The following is an 18,083-nucleotide window of genomic DNA, read 5'->3' as shown; positions in this document are numbered from 1 at the left end:
AATGTGCCTTTGAATTAAATTAGATAAATTATACTTTCAAATTTTGATTTGAAAAGAGGTTAATAAATGAAATGGATGTGAAAAGAAATAGTGGTCAAAATGGTTTGATGATGTTGATTAATGTAATGTGATAATGTGATAATCTAATGTTATATATTAAAGTACATTACAAATAATTGTGTTGTATAAAATATAAAATCATTTATTAAAAATAAAATTAATTTGACACAAGTTTTACTCAAAATTAATTTTAAAATATTTAAAAACAACATGTTATATTTTTTCAAAGTAGATTGTTTATACTTCTTGATTTGAAAAGAGCGTAAAAGAAAGAGTCATGTCAGTTTTTAATGTCTAATTAAATTAAATTAAACAAATAAGATGTAAATAAAATTTATAAAAATCTTTAAAAACGTATATTTATTTTTTTAAATATAGAATTGTTAAAAATACATTTCAAATAATTTTTGAATCAGTTAGATAAATTATACTTTCTAATTTAAATTTGAAAAGAGGTTATTAAAAGAAATTGATGTCCAAACAAACAGTGGTTAATAAATGTCAGTTTTTAATGGCTGAAATTAAATTAAATTAAATTAAATTAAATGATTTAGCCTAACTTAATTTAGATAAGATGTAAACTAAACTGGTAAAAAAAAATATTAAATAAAATGTTATATATTAAAATACGTTATAAATATAAATCAATTTTGAATACAGATAAAATACATTATTAAAAATAAAACAAATTTTACATATTTTTATTTTTTACTCAAAATTAATTTTAAAATATTTTAAAACAACATGTTATATTTTTTGAAGATAAATTTTTTTAATTATTTATAAATGATTGTTAAAGTCTTTAAGTTCCTTACCCTAACGCAACTTTCAAATATTGATTTGAAAAGAGGTTAATGAAAGAAATGGATGTCCAAACAAATAGTGGTCAATAAATGTTGTTTAATGGCTGATGCTGATTTATATGATTTAATTTAATTTAATTAACAAAAATATATTCAAATTTATTAAAAATATATATTAATTTTTATAAAATTGTAAATAATTTATTAAAAATAAAAAATTTTTGACATACTTTTTTACTCAAAGTTAATTTAAAAAATGCATAAAGAGCATGTTGTATTTTTTTTTTTAAATATATTATAGAATTTATTGTAAATTATTATTAAAGTCTTCTGATTAAAAACAACAAAAACAAAAACAAAAAAAGTATGTCCAAACACATTGTGATCAATAAATGTCAAATGAATTTAATTGCATTTTTCATTAAAAAAATTAAATCACCTTTTAAGTTGCCCAAATGAAGTTCTTAGCAATGCACATGTACATTACATATTTACGGTAAGAAATTTACAAAATATCTTCATGGAACATGATCTTTACTTAATATCCTAATGACACATCATTCTCAAAACATTTGATTCCAGTACTCATAAGAGGTTATGATGACTTTTTAGGGTACTTGAGAAATATTCGAAGTGAAATGAACTGGTAAGACAAATGAAATGGATTGTGGAGGTTAAAAGTGATTGTTTGTCTCCCCCTGCAGGTGAGTCAGGGCAATGTTCCTGGAGTGGAGAGCGCCTCTCTGGCCATGGACACTGAGGAGGGTGTTGAGGTGGTCTGGAACGAGGTTCTCTTTCAAGACAAGAAAGTCTTCAAGACAGTGGAGGTGAAGTCTCAAACAGACCATTTCTGTTTACATTACCATTCAAAACCCTGATAGCGAAAATGAGTAACGTGTTTGATTTTGTGTATTTGTGTGTCTTGTATTCATGTAGGACAAAATGAAGGAGATGTTTGAGAACCTGATGCAGGTGGATCATCCAAACATCGTCAAATTTCACAAATATTGGCTGGATATCGGAGACAGTCATGCTCGGGTAACACACACACACACATGTTGGGTTTACATGTTTTATGGGGACATTCCACAGGCGTAATGGTTTTCATACTGTACAAACCGTATTTTCTATGGCCCTACACCTAAACCTAGCCCTCACAGGAGATTGTGCACACTTTTACTTCCTCATAAAAACTCCTTATGCATGATTTATAAGCCTGTTTCCTCATGGGGACCTAAGAAATGTCCCCACAAGGTCAAAATCTACTGGTATTACTATCCTTGTGGGGACATTTGGTCCCCATAACATGATGAATACCAGGTACACACACACAAACACACACATGCAGTGCCTTGCAAAAGTATTCATACCCCTTCATTTTTTTCACGTTTTGTTGCAGCATTATGTTAAACTGCTTTAAATTACCTTTTTTCCCCATATCAATCTACATCTCATACACCATAATGACAAAGCACAAAACAGGTTTGTAACAACTTTGCAAATTTATTAGAAATAAAAAACTGAAAAGATCCCGTTGCATAAGTATTCATACCCTTTTCTGGGACACTCGAAATTTAGCTCAGGAGCATTCACATTGCTTCTATATGTTACTACACTTGGAGTGGAGTTAAACTGTGGCAAATTCATTTGAATGAGTCTGATTTAGAAAGGCACACACCTCTCAGAAAAGGTCTAACAGCTGAAAATGCATATCAGAGCAAAGTCCTGAGGTCAAGATAACTGCCTGTAGAGCTCAGTGACAGACTTGCGTTAAGGCAATGATCTAGGGAAGAGTTCAGAAAAAAATCTGCTGCATTGAAGGTTCACAGAAGCATGTAGCCTCCATTATCCATAATGGAAGACGAGTGGAACAACTAGGACTCTAGAAAATGTGAGCCAGCCCCCATCCAAACTGACAGAGCTTGAGAGGTGAAAAGGTGAGGCAAAGAACGGCAGATAATTGCCAAATGCAGATGTGCAAAGCTTGTCACATCATACCCAAAAAGGCTGTAAAGGTGCTTCAACTATGTACTGAGTTAAGGGTATGAATACTTATGCAATCTACTTATTTCAGTGTTTTATTTTTAATAAATTTGTAAAATTTGCAAATCTGATTTTTGCTTTGTCATTATTATGGTGTATGGAGTGCAAATTGATGTGGGGGAAACTAATTTAGAGCAGTTTCACATAAACAAACAAAACAAAATGTGAAAAAAATGAATACTTTTCCAAGGCACTGTATGTATAATATGTCCATTGTAGTGACAATGTAAAACTAGATAAAAGTTTGTCAAGACACAGCACAAGTTGGCTTGAAAAAGCCTGATCAGAAAGTGTGAAAAAGGTTTAAGTATTGGAAACTGTAGAAATGTTATGGTTTTCAGTTTAATGTAGTTTTAAAGCTTGAATGTTTTGAAGGCAATAGTCTGTAAGATGGATGGATGGATAAATGGATAGATAGCATGTTGCTAGGATGTTTCTAACCTATTTAACATGCTAATATCATGTAGCTGGCATGATTAACAAGTTACTAGCATGTTGCCAGCATGTTTCTAGGATGTTTGTAACATGATTAACGTCAATAGCGTGTTTCTAGCATTTTGTTAGCATCATTAACATGTTACTAGCATGTTTATAACTTGATTAGCAAGGCACTGGCATGTTTGTAGCATAATTAGCATGTTGTTAGCATGTTTTTAAAATGATTAGCATGTTACTAACCTTTAGCTACCCTGATTAACATGTTGTAGCCTAATTAGCATGTCTTAGCATGATTAACAAGTTATAAGCATGTTACTAGCATTATTAGCATGTTTCTAGAATGATTAACATGTTTCTAGCATGTTTGTAACATGATTAGCATGTTGTCAGCATGTTTCTAGCCTAATTATCATGTTGTTAACGTGATTAGCATGTTTCTAGAATGTTTAACAAGTTATAAGCATGTTACTAGCATTATTAGCATGTTGTCAGCATGTTTCTAGCCTAATTATTATGTTATTAACGTGATTAGCATGTTTTAACATGATTAACAAGTTATTAGCATGTTACTAGCATGATTAGCATGTTACCAACCTGTAGCTACCCTGATTAACATGTTGTTAGCATGTTTTTTTAACATGCTTAGCATGTTGTCAGCATTTTTGTAGCCTAATTAGCATGTTTTAACATGATTAACAAGTTATAAGCATGTTACTAGCATTATTAGCATGTTTCTAGAATGATTAACATGTTTCTAGCATGTTTGTAACATGATTAGCATGTTGTCAGCATGTTTCTAGCCTAATTATCATGTTGTTAACATGATTAGCATGTTTTAACATGATTAACAAGTTATTAGCATGTTACTAGCATGATTAGCATGTTGATAGCGCATTGCTAGCATGTTGTTAGCATCATCCACATAATGCTAGCCTGTTTTCAGCATGATTAACATGTTAGCATGTTTCTAAAATGATTATCATGTTACTAGCATTATTAGAATGTTGCTAGCATGATGTTAGCATTACTAGCATGATTAACATGTTGTTAACATGTTTCTAGCCTGATTAGCATGTCGTTAGAATGTTTCTAACATGATTAGCCTGTTACTAGCATGTTGCTAGCATGATTAGAATGCCACTAGTGCTCTGCCCTCCAAAGGCAAAGCACAGTAACTATGCCAACACTGAAACTGAGAAAAATGCCTTTAAAGTTTTTACACCAGCAAGTCAAACATGTTGAAACTCTCATCTCTGAAACGGGACACAATTTAACTAGGAGACTTTGCCACAAGACAAAACAGTTGCTACAAAGTCCATTTTAAGCCTTAACTCAATTTGACCAAATGTGTAGTTACTGCGCTTTGCCTTTGGAGGGCAGTGCTGTGTCCCAATTCGCCTACTTATACTACGCACTAAAAGTATGTACTCATTTTGTGAAGAAAAAGTACATACTTTTGAGTATGTAGCAGAATAGTAGGCAAGCTTCGGGACATACTACTTCGTCATAACTGCTTTTTTAACGGATGCTCTGTTGCTTAGTTACCTGAATCCTGTCACTGTTTAAACTGCCCTGTCAATCATCACAGTTAACATTATCTACATTTTGTTTAATTACATTTCCTACCGTATTAGAGAGAAATGAAGAGGCACGTTCTTTCACGAGTCTTTCGTGCCAAGAACTCTGCTCGTGTTTGCATATTTATGCATTTAAACGTTAATGACCAAACCTATCATTATAAAAGTTCATAATGTTGCTGCACATTAAATATAACAGGGATAACATTTAAAAAATATTTTTGATCAGGTTACACACTGATTATTTATCACTCAAACCCCTTTCTCTACCTGTCCGTTGGTCGTGCATATCCTCCATGTTTGTAGTTTTTAAACACTTTTTATGCGTGTTTGTAGTTCTAATCGAATCCTCGTTCACCGCGCAATGTGTTGTGGGTAATATCAGCCGTTAGAGTGTGCATTGATCCGCACTTCGAATTCCGAAGTTAAGTAGTAGACCATCCGGGAATCTTTGGAATACTTTTTTTAAACATACTACGATTTGGGACATACTAATTCTATTTTCGAATACTATTTAGGAAGGATAGTATGCGAATTGGGACGCAGCATAGGATTATGTTAGCATTAGTAGCCTGTTTCTAGCATGATTAGCAAATTATTCGCATGATTAGCATATTGTTAACATTTTTCTCAAGCCAACTTAATAACTACATCTCTTAAAGCAGAGGTTCTCAACTCTGGCCCTCAAGGTCCACTTTTCTGCAGAGTTTACCTCCAACCTTGATCAAACTCACCTGCCTGTAACTTTCTAGTAATGATGAAGAGCTTGATTAGCTTGTTCAGGTGTGTTTGATTAGGGTTTGAGCTAAACTCTGCAGGAAAATGGACCTCGAGGGCCAGAGTTGAGAACAAATGTCTTAAAGGAACACTCCACTTTTTTTGGAAATAGGCTCATTCTCCAGCTCCCCCTGAGTTAATAAGTTGAGTTTTACCATTTTGAAATCCATTCAGCCGTTCTCCTGTTCTGGCGATATCACTTTTAGCATAGCTTAGCATAGATCATTGAATCCTATTAGACCAATAGCATTGCGTTTAAAAATGACCAATCAGTTTCAATATTTGTCCTATTTAAAACTTGACTCTTCTGTAGTTATATTGTGTACTAATACCAGCGGAAAATGTAAAGCTGTGATTTTCTAGGCCGATAAGATTAGGAACTACACTCCCATTCCAGCGTAATAGTCAAGGAAGTTTGTTGATTCAATGATTCTATGCTAAGCTATGCTAAAAGTGATATCGCCAGAACAGGAGAACGGCTGAATGCATTTCAAAATGGTAAAACTCAACTTATTAACTCGGGGGGGAGTTGGAGAATGAGCCTATTTCCAAAAAAAGCGTAGTGTTCCTTTAACAATTCATACTAAGTAAGCTGAACGCTAAGTCTAAACAGAAAACACATCAGATATGGCTACATAAACTTGCAGATATGTGAAGTGTGAGCTTAAAAAGTCTAAAATTATTTTTTTTCTAAAATAACAGTTATTTTTTGGTATAAAGCTGAAGTGGCCATTATATAGAAATAGCTTTTCTTTTTATATCCGTCACAGGTTGTATTCATCACAGAGTACATGTCGTCTGGCAGCTTGAAACAGTTCCTTAAAAAGACCAAGAAAAACCACAAGACCATGAATGTCAAGGTCAGTCTTTCATAAGCATTTTTAACCCCAGACTGATGTCTAAATATATGATGCACATGATTATTACTGTGCAGTGCTGTGATTTTTGAGTTTATGTGATGCATTACTGTATTTCAGGCCTGGAAACGCTGGTGCACGCAGATCCTGTCTGCCCTCAGGTGACACACTCCTGTTTTTCTGTGTGTGTGTGCTTGTGGTTAAGGTTGTGTGTGTTTTTGGACATAGAAATGTGTTAACAAGCATGCAACTTCTTCCACTCATCAGTTACCTGCACTCCTGTGACCCTCCCATAATTCACGGCAACATCACATGCGACACCATCTTCATTCAACACAATGGCCTCATTAAAATTGGATCAGGTATATTTCCGCCCCGCACTTTCAGCTTTTTTATTTCTCCTGTAATCGACTTTTCACTCTCAGTTTTGACTGAGAAAGCTATTTATGTGCATTTATTGTTTAAAAGAATTATGAAAAAAGGTTTATGCAAACATTTAGAGCCTATAAAAAACAAATGTGTCCAGACTGAAAGGTAAATCAGTATTTATGGAGCACTTATGCTCACAAAAATGAAGGTAATGAAATAAAATCTGTGTAATCATCATCCATTGTCTTCTTTCAATTCTGTTTTTTTTTCCCCTTTGTAGTTTGGCATCGACTTTTTGTAAATGGTAAGAGCCACTTTAACACTTCACTTAATATGCAATATGTACAAATTTACCACTTTATAAGCAACTCAGATTTAAGAAATCAGATTTTTTTTTTATTAGGGGTTAAAACGCGTAGTCTAAAAGCGAAATATTGAGGTATTTTGGATTTTTTTTAAAAACCTACTAGTCCTAGGTTTTCACCTGATCGGAACCAAACCAGTGCAGAAATATTCTCTGTAGAGTGAGTATCAATAATTATAAAAAAAATATAACTCCCGAATGGAATGAGATATCTTCACTAAATTTAGAACACATATGTTAGAGCTTATTCTGAAGACAAAAATTGCAGAGCTTGGCCACTTGGTGGCGCTATGAGTTAAAAAAAAAACATGAAAATGTTTAATATCTAATTTTTCGATAAACAATTGCATTGTGTGGTATTTCACACATACATGCAATATTCATATCATACGATAAAACTCCTAATTCCTGACAACTTTGTCTCTAGAACCACTGCTGTCAATCAAATTGTTTGTTAAATGCTGAGAAGATGTAAAAAAAACCTTTTGCAAAGTAATCCTAGGTTTTTTGCTCAATCTGATCTGAACTCTCTAGGTCAATAATTATCAAAAAATGTTGAAATTTAACCTTTAAGTTATAATGTTTAGAAAAGGGGCCTGTCTAAATTGACCAAAAGTCCTATAAAGCCTAAAGGAAAACTCAAAACTTCACAAATCCTGCTGAACACATGCAACAGGTGATTCTAAACAAGCATGCAAAGTTTTAATAAGATTGGACCATGCTATAACAGTCATAAACATTATATTTTTATGGTAAATTAACTGGATTTGCCAAAAATAATTTTTCAAATCATGATTGCTAAATAATATATTTGTTCATATGTGGTTAAATGCCTTAAAGCGCTTGAACCCCAATAATCACCGCTTGCAGCTGTATTTCATTTATTTATTTTGCACAGTTTAATGAACTTTTAGACATTTAATTCAGATGCCCAAATTGATCAAAAATAGACAAATTTAGTACAGTTGTTGATATTTATATGGTCAAAAAGTAAATTTTATATGGTTAAAAAAGACATTTCAATAGCTTGTAATGTAAATTAATGAGATCTTTATGGTATAGCAGACTACTTACATAAAATGAATATAAATATATTATCTTCCAAAAATATGTCTTATAATGTAATGTATGGATAATCAACTAAAGCTTCTGTTAGAATTAGTTTTGAAGTATTACAAATAATGTAAAATGTACTTTCATGTTTAAAAATGATTAAAAATTTCACAGCAAAGAAATGTGAACCACAACCTGAAGGAGGATGTTATTAAAATTATATAAAAAGTCAATCAGATAAACTATCAATCAGCTGACAGAAGGCATGTTGTAGATTGTGTGCATGATACACAGTAGGCTTTATAGGGTTAAAGAAATTATGTAACCCTTGACCGCAAAAGCATACAAAAGGGTTAATTTTTTAAGATTTGTACATGATCTGAATAAATAAGCTGTCCACTGATGTAATGTTTGGCCGAGATACAACTATTTGAAAATCTGGAATCTGAGGGTGCCAAAAAAAATAAAATAAATAATAATAGTAATTTCTAAATATTGAGAAAATCACTTTTTAAAGTTGTCCAAATGAAATTCTTATCAATGCATACTACTAATTCATAATAGTTTATATATATTTATGGTAGGAAATGTACAAAATATCTTCATAGAACATGATCTTTACTTAATATCCTCATGATTTTTGGCATAAAAGAAAAATCTGTAATTTTGACTCATACGGTGTATTTTTGGTTATTGTTACAAATATACCAGTGCTACTTAAGACAGAGACAGTGATTCAGGGTCACATACATGTATAGTTTGTTCCCACCTTTATTTTCAAAATTGCATGAAAGAAATGTAGTCTCTAATTTAGAGACTTTGACCCACACTGATCATGTGCTTTTACCTAGTGTTTCCAGAAGGGGGTGTCCATGGTAAACTACACCAACATCGAGATGATAAGAGAAACCTGCACTTCTTCAGTCCGGAGTATGGCTGTGAGTCTGACCACATCTTCACTGTATTTTCCACTCGATATTTGTGTAGACCGGACGTACAAGTATTTTTGGGATTATAAATTGTATATTTTCTTCTCTATTCTCAGCATGTGAAGATGACTATGCCATTGACATCTTTTCCTTTGGGATTTGTGCTTTGGAGGTGAGATAACAACAAAGCATGGCCTTGCAGTGTTATATATAACATGCAGGTCTTTACTGCACTGAATTGTGACAAGTCCCTTATGAAATAATATATAAACTATCCTTTATCATTTAGATGGCTGTGTTGGAGATCCAGGCAAATGGAGATTCAGTTGTGTCCAAAGAGGCCATATCCAATGCGGGCCAGTCATTAGAAGACCCACTTATGAGGGTATGTGTGCATGCTTGGGTTGTTTAATAAACATGATAAATGCTCTTCTAAGCAGTCAGACGTATGATTTTCACTTGGCAGATGATAAAGCAGGTAAACGAACACGATACCACAGACTTAGAGTTAAGAAGGAACCCATATTAGATCTAGTCACTCATACTTTCTATAGAAAATGTAAACATTTGTGTATCAAATATGCTATAGCAGTCTTTCTAGGATTAAAATTAATGTGACCCTGGACCACAAAACCAGTCATAAGGGTATATTTTTTTTTTGAAATTGAGATTTATACATCATCTGAAAGCTGAATAAATAAGCTTTCCGTATAGGATAACATTTGGTCGAGATACAACTATGGGAAAATCTGGAATCTGAGAAAATCATTGAACTAAACTTTTAAAGTTGTCCAAAAGAAGTTCTTAGCAATGCATATTACTAATCAAAAATATGTTTTGATACATTTAAGGTAAGAAATTTACAAAATACCTTCATGGAACGCAATCTTTACTAAATATCCTAATGATTTTTGGCATAAATAAAAATCAATCATTCTGACCCATGCAATGTATTTTTGGCTATTGCTACAAAGTGTCACATATAGATTGTTAATGAAAATGTCTGAAACCACATTTCTTTATTAAAATTGCATAAAAGAAATGCATTTTTATGAGAGTTTGACCCACTCTTATCATCTGCTCTTACGCAGTGTTCCCAGAAGGGGGAGTCCATGGTATATTTTCTTTAGAAAATGTACAATTTTTTCCTTTTATATTAAACCTGAATTTTCCTGTTACTGACTCAGTGGGGTTATTATCATTAACTGAAACTAAAACTATAAAGAAAACATTTTCATTATGTGAAATAAAATAAAATTTACTTAAGTAAAATATAAAAAAACTTCTTTTAATTCTGATGAATTCTGTAAAACTGGCCTTGTCAACTAGCCTTGTCAAAAAAAATCTTATTTTTCTCATTGCACTTAAATATTGTTACTAAGACAGTTTAAAAACTAGATATTTTTTTTTACAAAAAATTACTAAAACTTTAACTAAAATGAAAAGAAAAGAAAATCTAAAAAAAAAAAGGTTTAAAAAAATCACTCTGAAATTGCTAGTGAATTTTATAAACAGTTACAAAGAATCAGCAAGTAACACATTAAATTAAACATGAAATTTTGAATTAGAAAAAAAACTAAAATGTGACCCTGGACCACAAAACCAGTCATAATGGTCTTTTTTTTTTAAATTGTGATTTATACATCATCTGAAAGTTAAATAAATAAGCTTAGGTTCCAAAAAAAAATTTAAATACTGAGAAAATCGCCTTTAAAATTGTCCAAATTAAGTTCCTAGCAATGCATATTACATATCTTATCTTCATGGAAAATGTGACCCTGGACCACAAAACCAGTCTTATGTCGCTGGGGTATATTTGTAGCAATAGCCAAAAATACATTGCATGGGTCAAAATTTTGGATTTTTCTTTTATGCCAAAAATCATTAAGAAATTAAGTAAAGTTCATGTTCCATGAAGATTTTTTGTAAAATTCCTACTGTACATATCAAAATGTAATTTTTGGTTTGTAATATGCATTGTTATGAACCTAATTTGGGCAACTTTAAAGGTGATTTTCTCAGTATTTTGATTTTTTTGCATCCTCAGATTTCTGATTTCCAATAGATGTATCTCAGCCAAATATTGTCCTATCCTAACAAACCATACATCAATAGAAAGCTTATTTATTGAGCTTTCATATGATGTATAAATCTCAGTTTTGTCAAATTTAACCTTATGACTGGTTTTGTGGTCACAAATGATCTTTACTTAATACCCTAATGATTTTTGGCACAAAAGGAAAATTAATAGTTTTGACCCATACAGTGTATTTTTGGCTATTGCTACAAATATACCCGTGCTACCTAAGACTGGTTTTGTTGTCCAGATACACAAATAGTATGTTCTTCTAAAGCATACTCCAGTAATCTTTGTTGTGTTCACAACTTTCACACGAAAATAACACAGTGTTCTTTCATATTTAGGAGTTCACCCAGATGTGTGTGCGTCACAATCCCAGACTCCGGCCGACGGCGCATGACCTGCTGTTTCACCGTGTGCTGTTTGAAGTGCACTCCCTGAAGCTGCTCGCTGCACACTGCCTCATCAATAACCAGTGTAAGCATGCTTCAAAATAGATGAAAAATAAGAATGTATTGATTCTAACTGCACAGAAAAAAATTATCTTTCTTTCTTCTCTCTCAAAGATAATGAATGGTCTGTGACTATACATTACTGGACAGAAAGATTGGTTTGAGTTAGAATTATTTTATTAGATTGATGTGTTGGAACAGTTGTGCAATTTAGCAGTCAGTGTACAAAATAATATTTGTGTGTTCTAACTGACCAATCACAATCAAGTATTTCAAGCCATGTAATAAAAAAATCATTTTATTTATGATAATTTCTTGTGAAGGATTACATAAATGACACATATTGGGATTTTTAAAATTGATTTTTATTACTATTAAAATAATACAATTTATTTATCTGGCTTTAAAGACATGCTTCCAGAGAACTGTGTGGAGGAAAAGACCAAATCATTCGACCCAAATGGAGTCATGGCAGAGATTATTCTCAAAGATCGTCCTCGCGTTCAGCTCAAGTAAGTCTCACCCTCACATCTTACACTATTGTTCTAAAGTTCGGGTTACTAAGATTTTATTTGTTATAAAAAAATAAAATAAAATAAACAATTGTATGAAGCAAGCATCCAAATAGAAAGTAAAAACAATTACAACAAACAATTCATATTTCTATTTCAAATATATTCTGCCCTTTTTAACTTTCTATTCATCAAAGAATCCTAACAAATGTAATTTTTGGGTAAACTTCAACTTGGGTTTTCATCACTGATAATAATAAATGTTTCTTGCGTAACAAGTCAGCATATTAAAATGATTTCTGAAGGATCATGTGACAATGAAGACTGGAGTAATGATACTGAAAATTCAGCTTTGCGTCACAGGAATAAATTACATTTTAAAATATATTCAAATAGAAAACTGTTATTTTAAATTGCAATAATATTTATTTTTTTACTGTATTTTTTGTTCAAATAATTGCAGGCTTGGTAAGCATAAGAGGCTTCTTTGAAAAATGTTAACTTTTAAACAATATGTGACCCTGGACCACAAAACCAGTCTTAAGTCGCTGGGGTATATTTGTAGCAATGGCCAAAAATACATTGTATGGGTCAAAATTATTGATTTTTCTTTTATGTCAAAAAACATTAGGAAATTAAGTAAAGATCATGTTACATTAAGATTTTTTGTAAAATTCCTACTGTAAACCTATCAAAATGTAATTTTTGATTAGTAATATGCATTGTTAAGAACTTAATTTGGACAACTTTAAAGGTGATTTTCTCAGTATTTGGATTTTTTTGCACCCTCAGATTCCAGATTTTCAAATAGTTGTATCTCGGCCAAATATTGTCCTATCCTAACAAACTATACATCAATAGAAAGCTTATTTATTGAGCTTTTATATGATGTATATATCTCAGTTTTGTAAAATTTAACCTTATGACTGGTTTTGTGGTCCAGGCAGGGTCACATATTATAATAGTACTATGACATCTGATCTGACATGATTTGATATATGATATGATATGTAATATAGTACAGTGATGTAAGTTTGATAAATTATTTTGTTTGCTTTCTACTGTCCTGCAGGTATTCTCATGTTTCTCCTCTGGAGCTGGATAAGTTTCTGGAGGATGTGAAGTAAGTATTGCCAGATAAAAGTAATAATGGTAAAAAGTAGGCTGTGGTTTTGTAGTTTATAATGTTTACTTGCATTTCCCATTCAGGAATGGCATTTACCCACTGATGAATTTCGCATCTGTTCGACCCCATCCTGTTCCTCGTGCCATCTCCATGTCCCAAGAACAGGTGGAGGCAGTGAAGACCCCCACGCCTGAGCCACAAGAAGCTGAAACCAGGAAGGTGTGTGTTCTCATCAATACACATTTAAGATAGTTAAGTGCAGTTCAAGTTATTTCCTGTTTAATCTTAAATTGTTATTGTTCTAGGTGGTGCAGATGCATTGTAACCTGGAGTCTAATGAAGAAACCACTAAAACCCATGTGAGTTGGTCACAGTTTAGTACACAGGCTATTTTGCTTGAATAGCAATTAATATCTCAGAAAGATTCACTTAAAGAGTTAGTTCACTCTAAAATGAAAATTCTGTTAATAATTACCCATCCTCGTGTCCAAACATGTAAGACCTTTGTTCATCTTCAGAACACAAATTAAGATATATCTGATGCAAGCTGTCATGGTACTCTCATTAATGGCAGCAGACTCCCAGAGGAGAGAAGAAATCATTTGCTGTGAAGGGTCAGAAAGCTCTCGGATTTCATCTAAAATGTCTTGATTTGTGTTCTGAAGATGAACGAAGTTCATCAACGGTTTGGGAATGACATGAGGGTGAGTAATTTTTATTTTTGGGTGAACTATCTCTTTAAGATTGCTCTTCATCAGTGACACAATGGTATTAGAATGGGATTGGGATTCTCAGTTTAGTCCTTTGTGTCTTTTGATTTATCTACATTTGTTTTAATTGTTATTAATGATAATCTAGACTATTGTACTCATGTTAAAGGCAACATATTTTGAATCAGAGGCAATTAAATTGAAATCTGTTTTCACAGCTCACTCTTTTCTTGAAACTGGATGATAAACTTCATCGGCAGCTCAGCTGTGATATTATGCCACGTAAGTGTATCTTTTTTTTTCAATTATATTTTCCAAATATTTTCATCTCTTCACCATGTAAGTGCAATGGTGGCTAAAACAATGCCACTCAAACAATACTGCATTGTAGGGTGCCATAAAATTTGAAATTTAAATTGTGATATTTCAGTGAAGGTATAATTCATACAATTTTTTTTAATTCAAACTAAGTTAAACCTTAGTGCTTTGTGACTCAGAACTTAGTAATACTTATTGTTGATGTTGTTAACTAAAACTATTAAATTTGATTTATTGAATTTTTTAGCACATGAAATAAAGCTGGAATAAAATAAAATATAAATATTAGATGAAGAAATGTTGCTTTGGGACCTCACTTATTTTTTTTACTAAACAGTTCTAAAACCAAAATACAACTAAATAAAAGCTAAATAAAAATAAAATGAAATAATAAATGATTGCACTTAAGTTTTAGTAATTCTGTGGTGCTTTTGTCATTTTTTTTTTATATACATATTACTAAATTTTATAATAGTATATTCAAACAACACTGGTTTGGAACAAAAATTATGTATTGTATTAAACTACCAGTCAAAAGTTTTTGAAGAGTAGGATTTTTTAATGTTTTTTTAAAGAAGTCTCTTCTGCTCTCCAAGCCTGCATTTATTCGATCCAAAATACAGAAAAATCAGTTATAGTGTGAAATATTTTTACTATTTAAAATAACCACTTTCTATTTGAATATATTTTCAAATATAATTTATTTCTGTGATCAAAGCTGAATTTTTAGCATCATCATTCCAGTCTTCAGTGTCACATGATTCTTCTGAAATCATTCTAATATGCTGATTTGCTGCTCAAGAAACATTTTATTATTATTATTATTAATAATATTTACAAACAGTTGAGTACATTCAGGATTCATTAATGAATAGAAAGATCCAAAGATGAAACTTCTGAACTTTCTATTCATCAAAGAAATCTGAAAAAATTCTACTGAGCTGTTAACTAACATAATAATAATAATAATAATAATAGAAATTAATACTTTTATTTAGCAAGGATGCTTTGAATTGATCAAAAGTGATGTTAAAGACATTTATAATGTTACAAAAGATTTCAATTTCAGATAAATGCTGTTCTTCTAATCTTTCTTTTCATCAAAGAAACCTGAAAAAAAAAATCTACTCAGCTGTTTACAACATAATAAAAAAAATATTTCCGATGAATCATGTGACTGGGGTAATGATGCTAAAAATTAAGCTATTAAAACACATTTTAAAATATATTAAAATAGAAACAGTTTTTTTAAATAGCAATATATTTTGCAATTTTGCCATTTTTGCTGTACTTTGGATCAAATGAATACAGGCTTGGTGAGTAGAAAAAACATTAACATTATTTCTTTAAAAACATTAAAAATCTTACTGTTCAAAAACTTTCAACTAATGATGTAGCTTTGAAATTAGTTTTCAAATATTCAAACATGCTAATCAGTGTTCAACTATAATGACTATAATTTGAAGTTACAGTTTTCTGGGATTGGTAAAATATCATGTACTAAATCCTATGTGTATGTGGACATTTCAGATGACAGTTCCAGAGATTTGGTCAACGAACTTATCCATCATTCTTTCATCAGTGAGGTGAGACTAAAACCAGACTGATTCACTTTACATACTGCAGAATTCTTATTTTTAATATGGTCAACAACTTCTTGTTCAACTTCTTGTTCTATGCCCGTATTTTGCTATATTCCTTTTCACAGGAGGATGGCGACAAGATAGTGGCGTTTCTGGAGGACGCTTTGAACCGACACCGTGGGTCCGCTAGTGCCATAACAACCATATGAATGACAATGGTCTGTTGCCATGGCGATGGACATTTACATGCCAGTGGAACCTGAGAGGGAGGCCTGCCAACAGAAGAAGGACAATGGAAACGAATGATCCAGTTTGTCAGTTAGCACGGATGGTTGAAATTAAGGTCTAAATGGCAATATTGGCCAGGTTAGGAGGCACCAGAAACCTCCCTGAGTCTCCGTCCAGCATCTCCAGGTGTCACTGTAGGAACCGTCCTTCCCACAATCCCATGGGATGCTTAAGGGCAATTCTGCATATGTGGTGTTGGAGGTGTCTGCTTGGTAGAGCTCAAAAGATGTTTAGAAAAAACTAATTTGCTAAAGTTCAATATTGCCAATTGTTTTGTGGCTTAAACACAGTTCTAGGCCAGAAACATACTCTACGCAAGTATATAAACATACGTTATGCTTAAGTTTCTCTTCAAACTGTTGCCTTGCCATTAAAACAGTTTACACTAATGCTAATGCTCTTATATTGTAAATGCCTATTTGTGTTATGATTTGCATTTGGACACATTTTTTTAATCTGAGGTAGCATAGGTAGAAGCATTAACACTGACTTACTTGCGTAGATGATGTTACTGTCCCGAGGAAATACTAAACTTAGCGTTGCTATGGCATGATTGGATTGAAGGGTCAATTATGATGTACATTTTCTTGAGAGTTATCTGTCGTTTAGCTTGTCAAATGCTATCTTCCAAATGTATCGTATGTGGTTAAGGCCAGTCAAATGAATGTGCGTCCCTGTCAGCTATCACAAGAATGTCTTAATATGCAGCTGGAGTGTTTCGCATATACAGGAATGTATTGCCTTATATAAACATCGCTGTTTGCTGGAGTCTAATAACACTAATTGAAAATAAAACAGTAACAAACCACATTTTATACAGATCACACATGTGAGAAATGAGATGGATACTGGTTAGTCAACCAGCTAACCAACTGACTACATGGTTTCGGTGATGACTTTTGTGGAATGCATTAAGATGTACATTTCTGTGGGATACACTAAGAAGTCCTTTGTCATGAGCATTTACTTAAGTGAATAAAGTTAAACTGTCTCTATTAAAATGACTGAATTTATTTTCAGGCTTTCTAAAATGTTATCACTGTTTTATGTCTTATGATTATTAATTAATATGCTAAAGACTTGTTTAAAATATTCTAAATTGTTTATTGTTTTCATGACGTGTTATCAAACGGCCACATTTGCGGCAACGAACATCAACAATGCCAGTAAACCAAATTAAACTATTATATTTAGCTGATTATTGCTGCTGAAAATGGTCAATAATTGTCATGTTTTGGGCTGTACTAATCGGTCGGACTGGGAAAAACTTTTGGAGTACTACAGACTGCCAAAAGTTCAAGGAGAAGAGTGTGGTTGGCCAAACTGAACCAGGATTTCCAGGCCAAGAATCTTGACAACATTTGTTTTTGTTCTTATCATTTCCAGTCAGGTAGGTGAAATATTAGGCTATTATCTTAATTAATACTGCTCGTACGTATCTTTACCACCTATTTACTTTAGTTTGTCAAAATATTGTGCCCTTTCCTGCTTACTAAGTCCTTCTCTAAATGATTTAGCAGCTCCACGTGTTTTTTCTGTGGTTTAGACAGCATAAATTAGTAGAACAACGTATTCAGTAGTACATTAATCATGCAATCCATGTTGTTGTTTACATTCGAGTATCGCTAATATGGCCGCTCATCCATGTAACGTTAAGTGACCAAATCGTTATACAAAATCGTGCAAGCCCTCTATTGGGAAATAAGGAGACGAATAACAACGTGCAGTTAACAGTAAAACTGTT

At 32.4% G+C, this 18,083-nt stretch overlaps 1 protein-coding gene across 2 annotated transcripts in view; it reads left to right on the top strand.

Moving 5' to 3' along the window:
- Window positions 1–17,340, top strand: part of LOC141300498 (nuclear receptor-binding protein 2-like) — a 34,931-nt gene extending 17,591 nt beyond the window's left edge. Inside the window, exons 2-18 of one of the 2 annotated variants that reach the window (XM_073830787.1) lie at window positions 1,568–1,690; window positions 1,800–1,901; window positions 6,469–6,558; window positions 6,676–6,716; window positions 6,823–6,917; window positions 7,205–7,228; window positions 9,202–9,279; window positions 9,387–9,442; window positions 9,560–9,655; window positions 11,695–11,827; window positions 12,212–12,314; window positions 13,387–13,437; window positions 13,524–13,659; window positions 13,746–13,799; window positions 14,369–14,432; window positions 15,999–16,054; window positions 16,177–17,340. In XM_073830787.1, coding sequence (XP_073686888.1) covers window positions 1,568–1,690; window positions 1,800–1,901; window positions 6,469–6,558; window positions 6,676–6,716; window positions 6,823–6,917; window positions 7,205–7,228; window positions 9,202–9,279; window positions 9,387–9,442; window positions 9,560–9,655; window positions 11,695–11,827; window positions 12,212–12,314; window positions 13,387–13,437; window positions 13,524–13,659; window positions 13,746–13,799; window positions 14,369–14,432; window positions 15,999–16,054; window positions 16,177–16,260 — 1,386 coding nt within the window. In that variant the 3' untranslated portion in view covers window positions 16,261–17,340. Of the gene's footprint in view, window positions 1–1,567; window positions 1,691–1,799; window positions 1,902–6,468; window positions 6,559–6,675; window positions 6,717–6,822; window positions 6,918–7,204; window positions 7,229–9,192; window positions 9,280–9,386; window positions 9,443–9,559; window positions 9,656–11,694; window positions 11,828–12,211; window positions 12,315–13,386; window positions 13,438–13,523; window positions 13,660–13,745; window positions 13,800–14,368; window positions 14,433–15,998; window positions 16,055–16,176 lie in introns of both variants that reach the window. The other variant, XM_073830786.1, reaches the window with a different exon arrangement.
- Window positions 17,341–18,083: the final 743 nt, after the last annotated feature.

This window comes from Garra rufa, chromosome 24 (genome assembly GCF_049309525.1).
Source record: "Garra rufa chromosome 24, GarRuf1.0, whole genome shotgun sequence".
Taxonomy (NCBI): Eukaryota; Metazoa; Chordata; class Actinopteri; order Cypriniformes; family Cyprinidae; genus Garra; species Garra rufa.
This window is presented reverse-complemented; position numbering and strand designations above follow the sequence as displayed.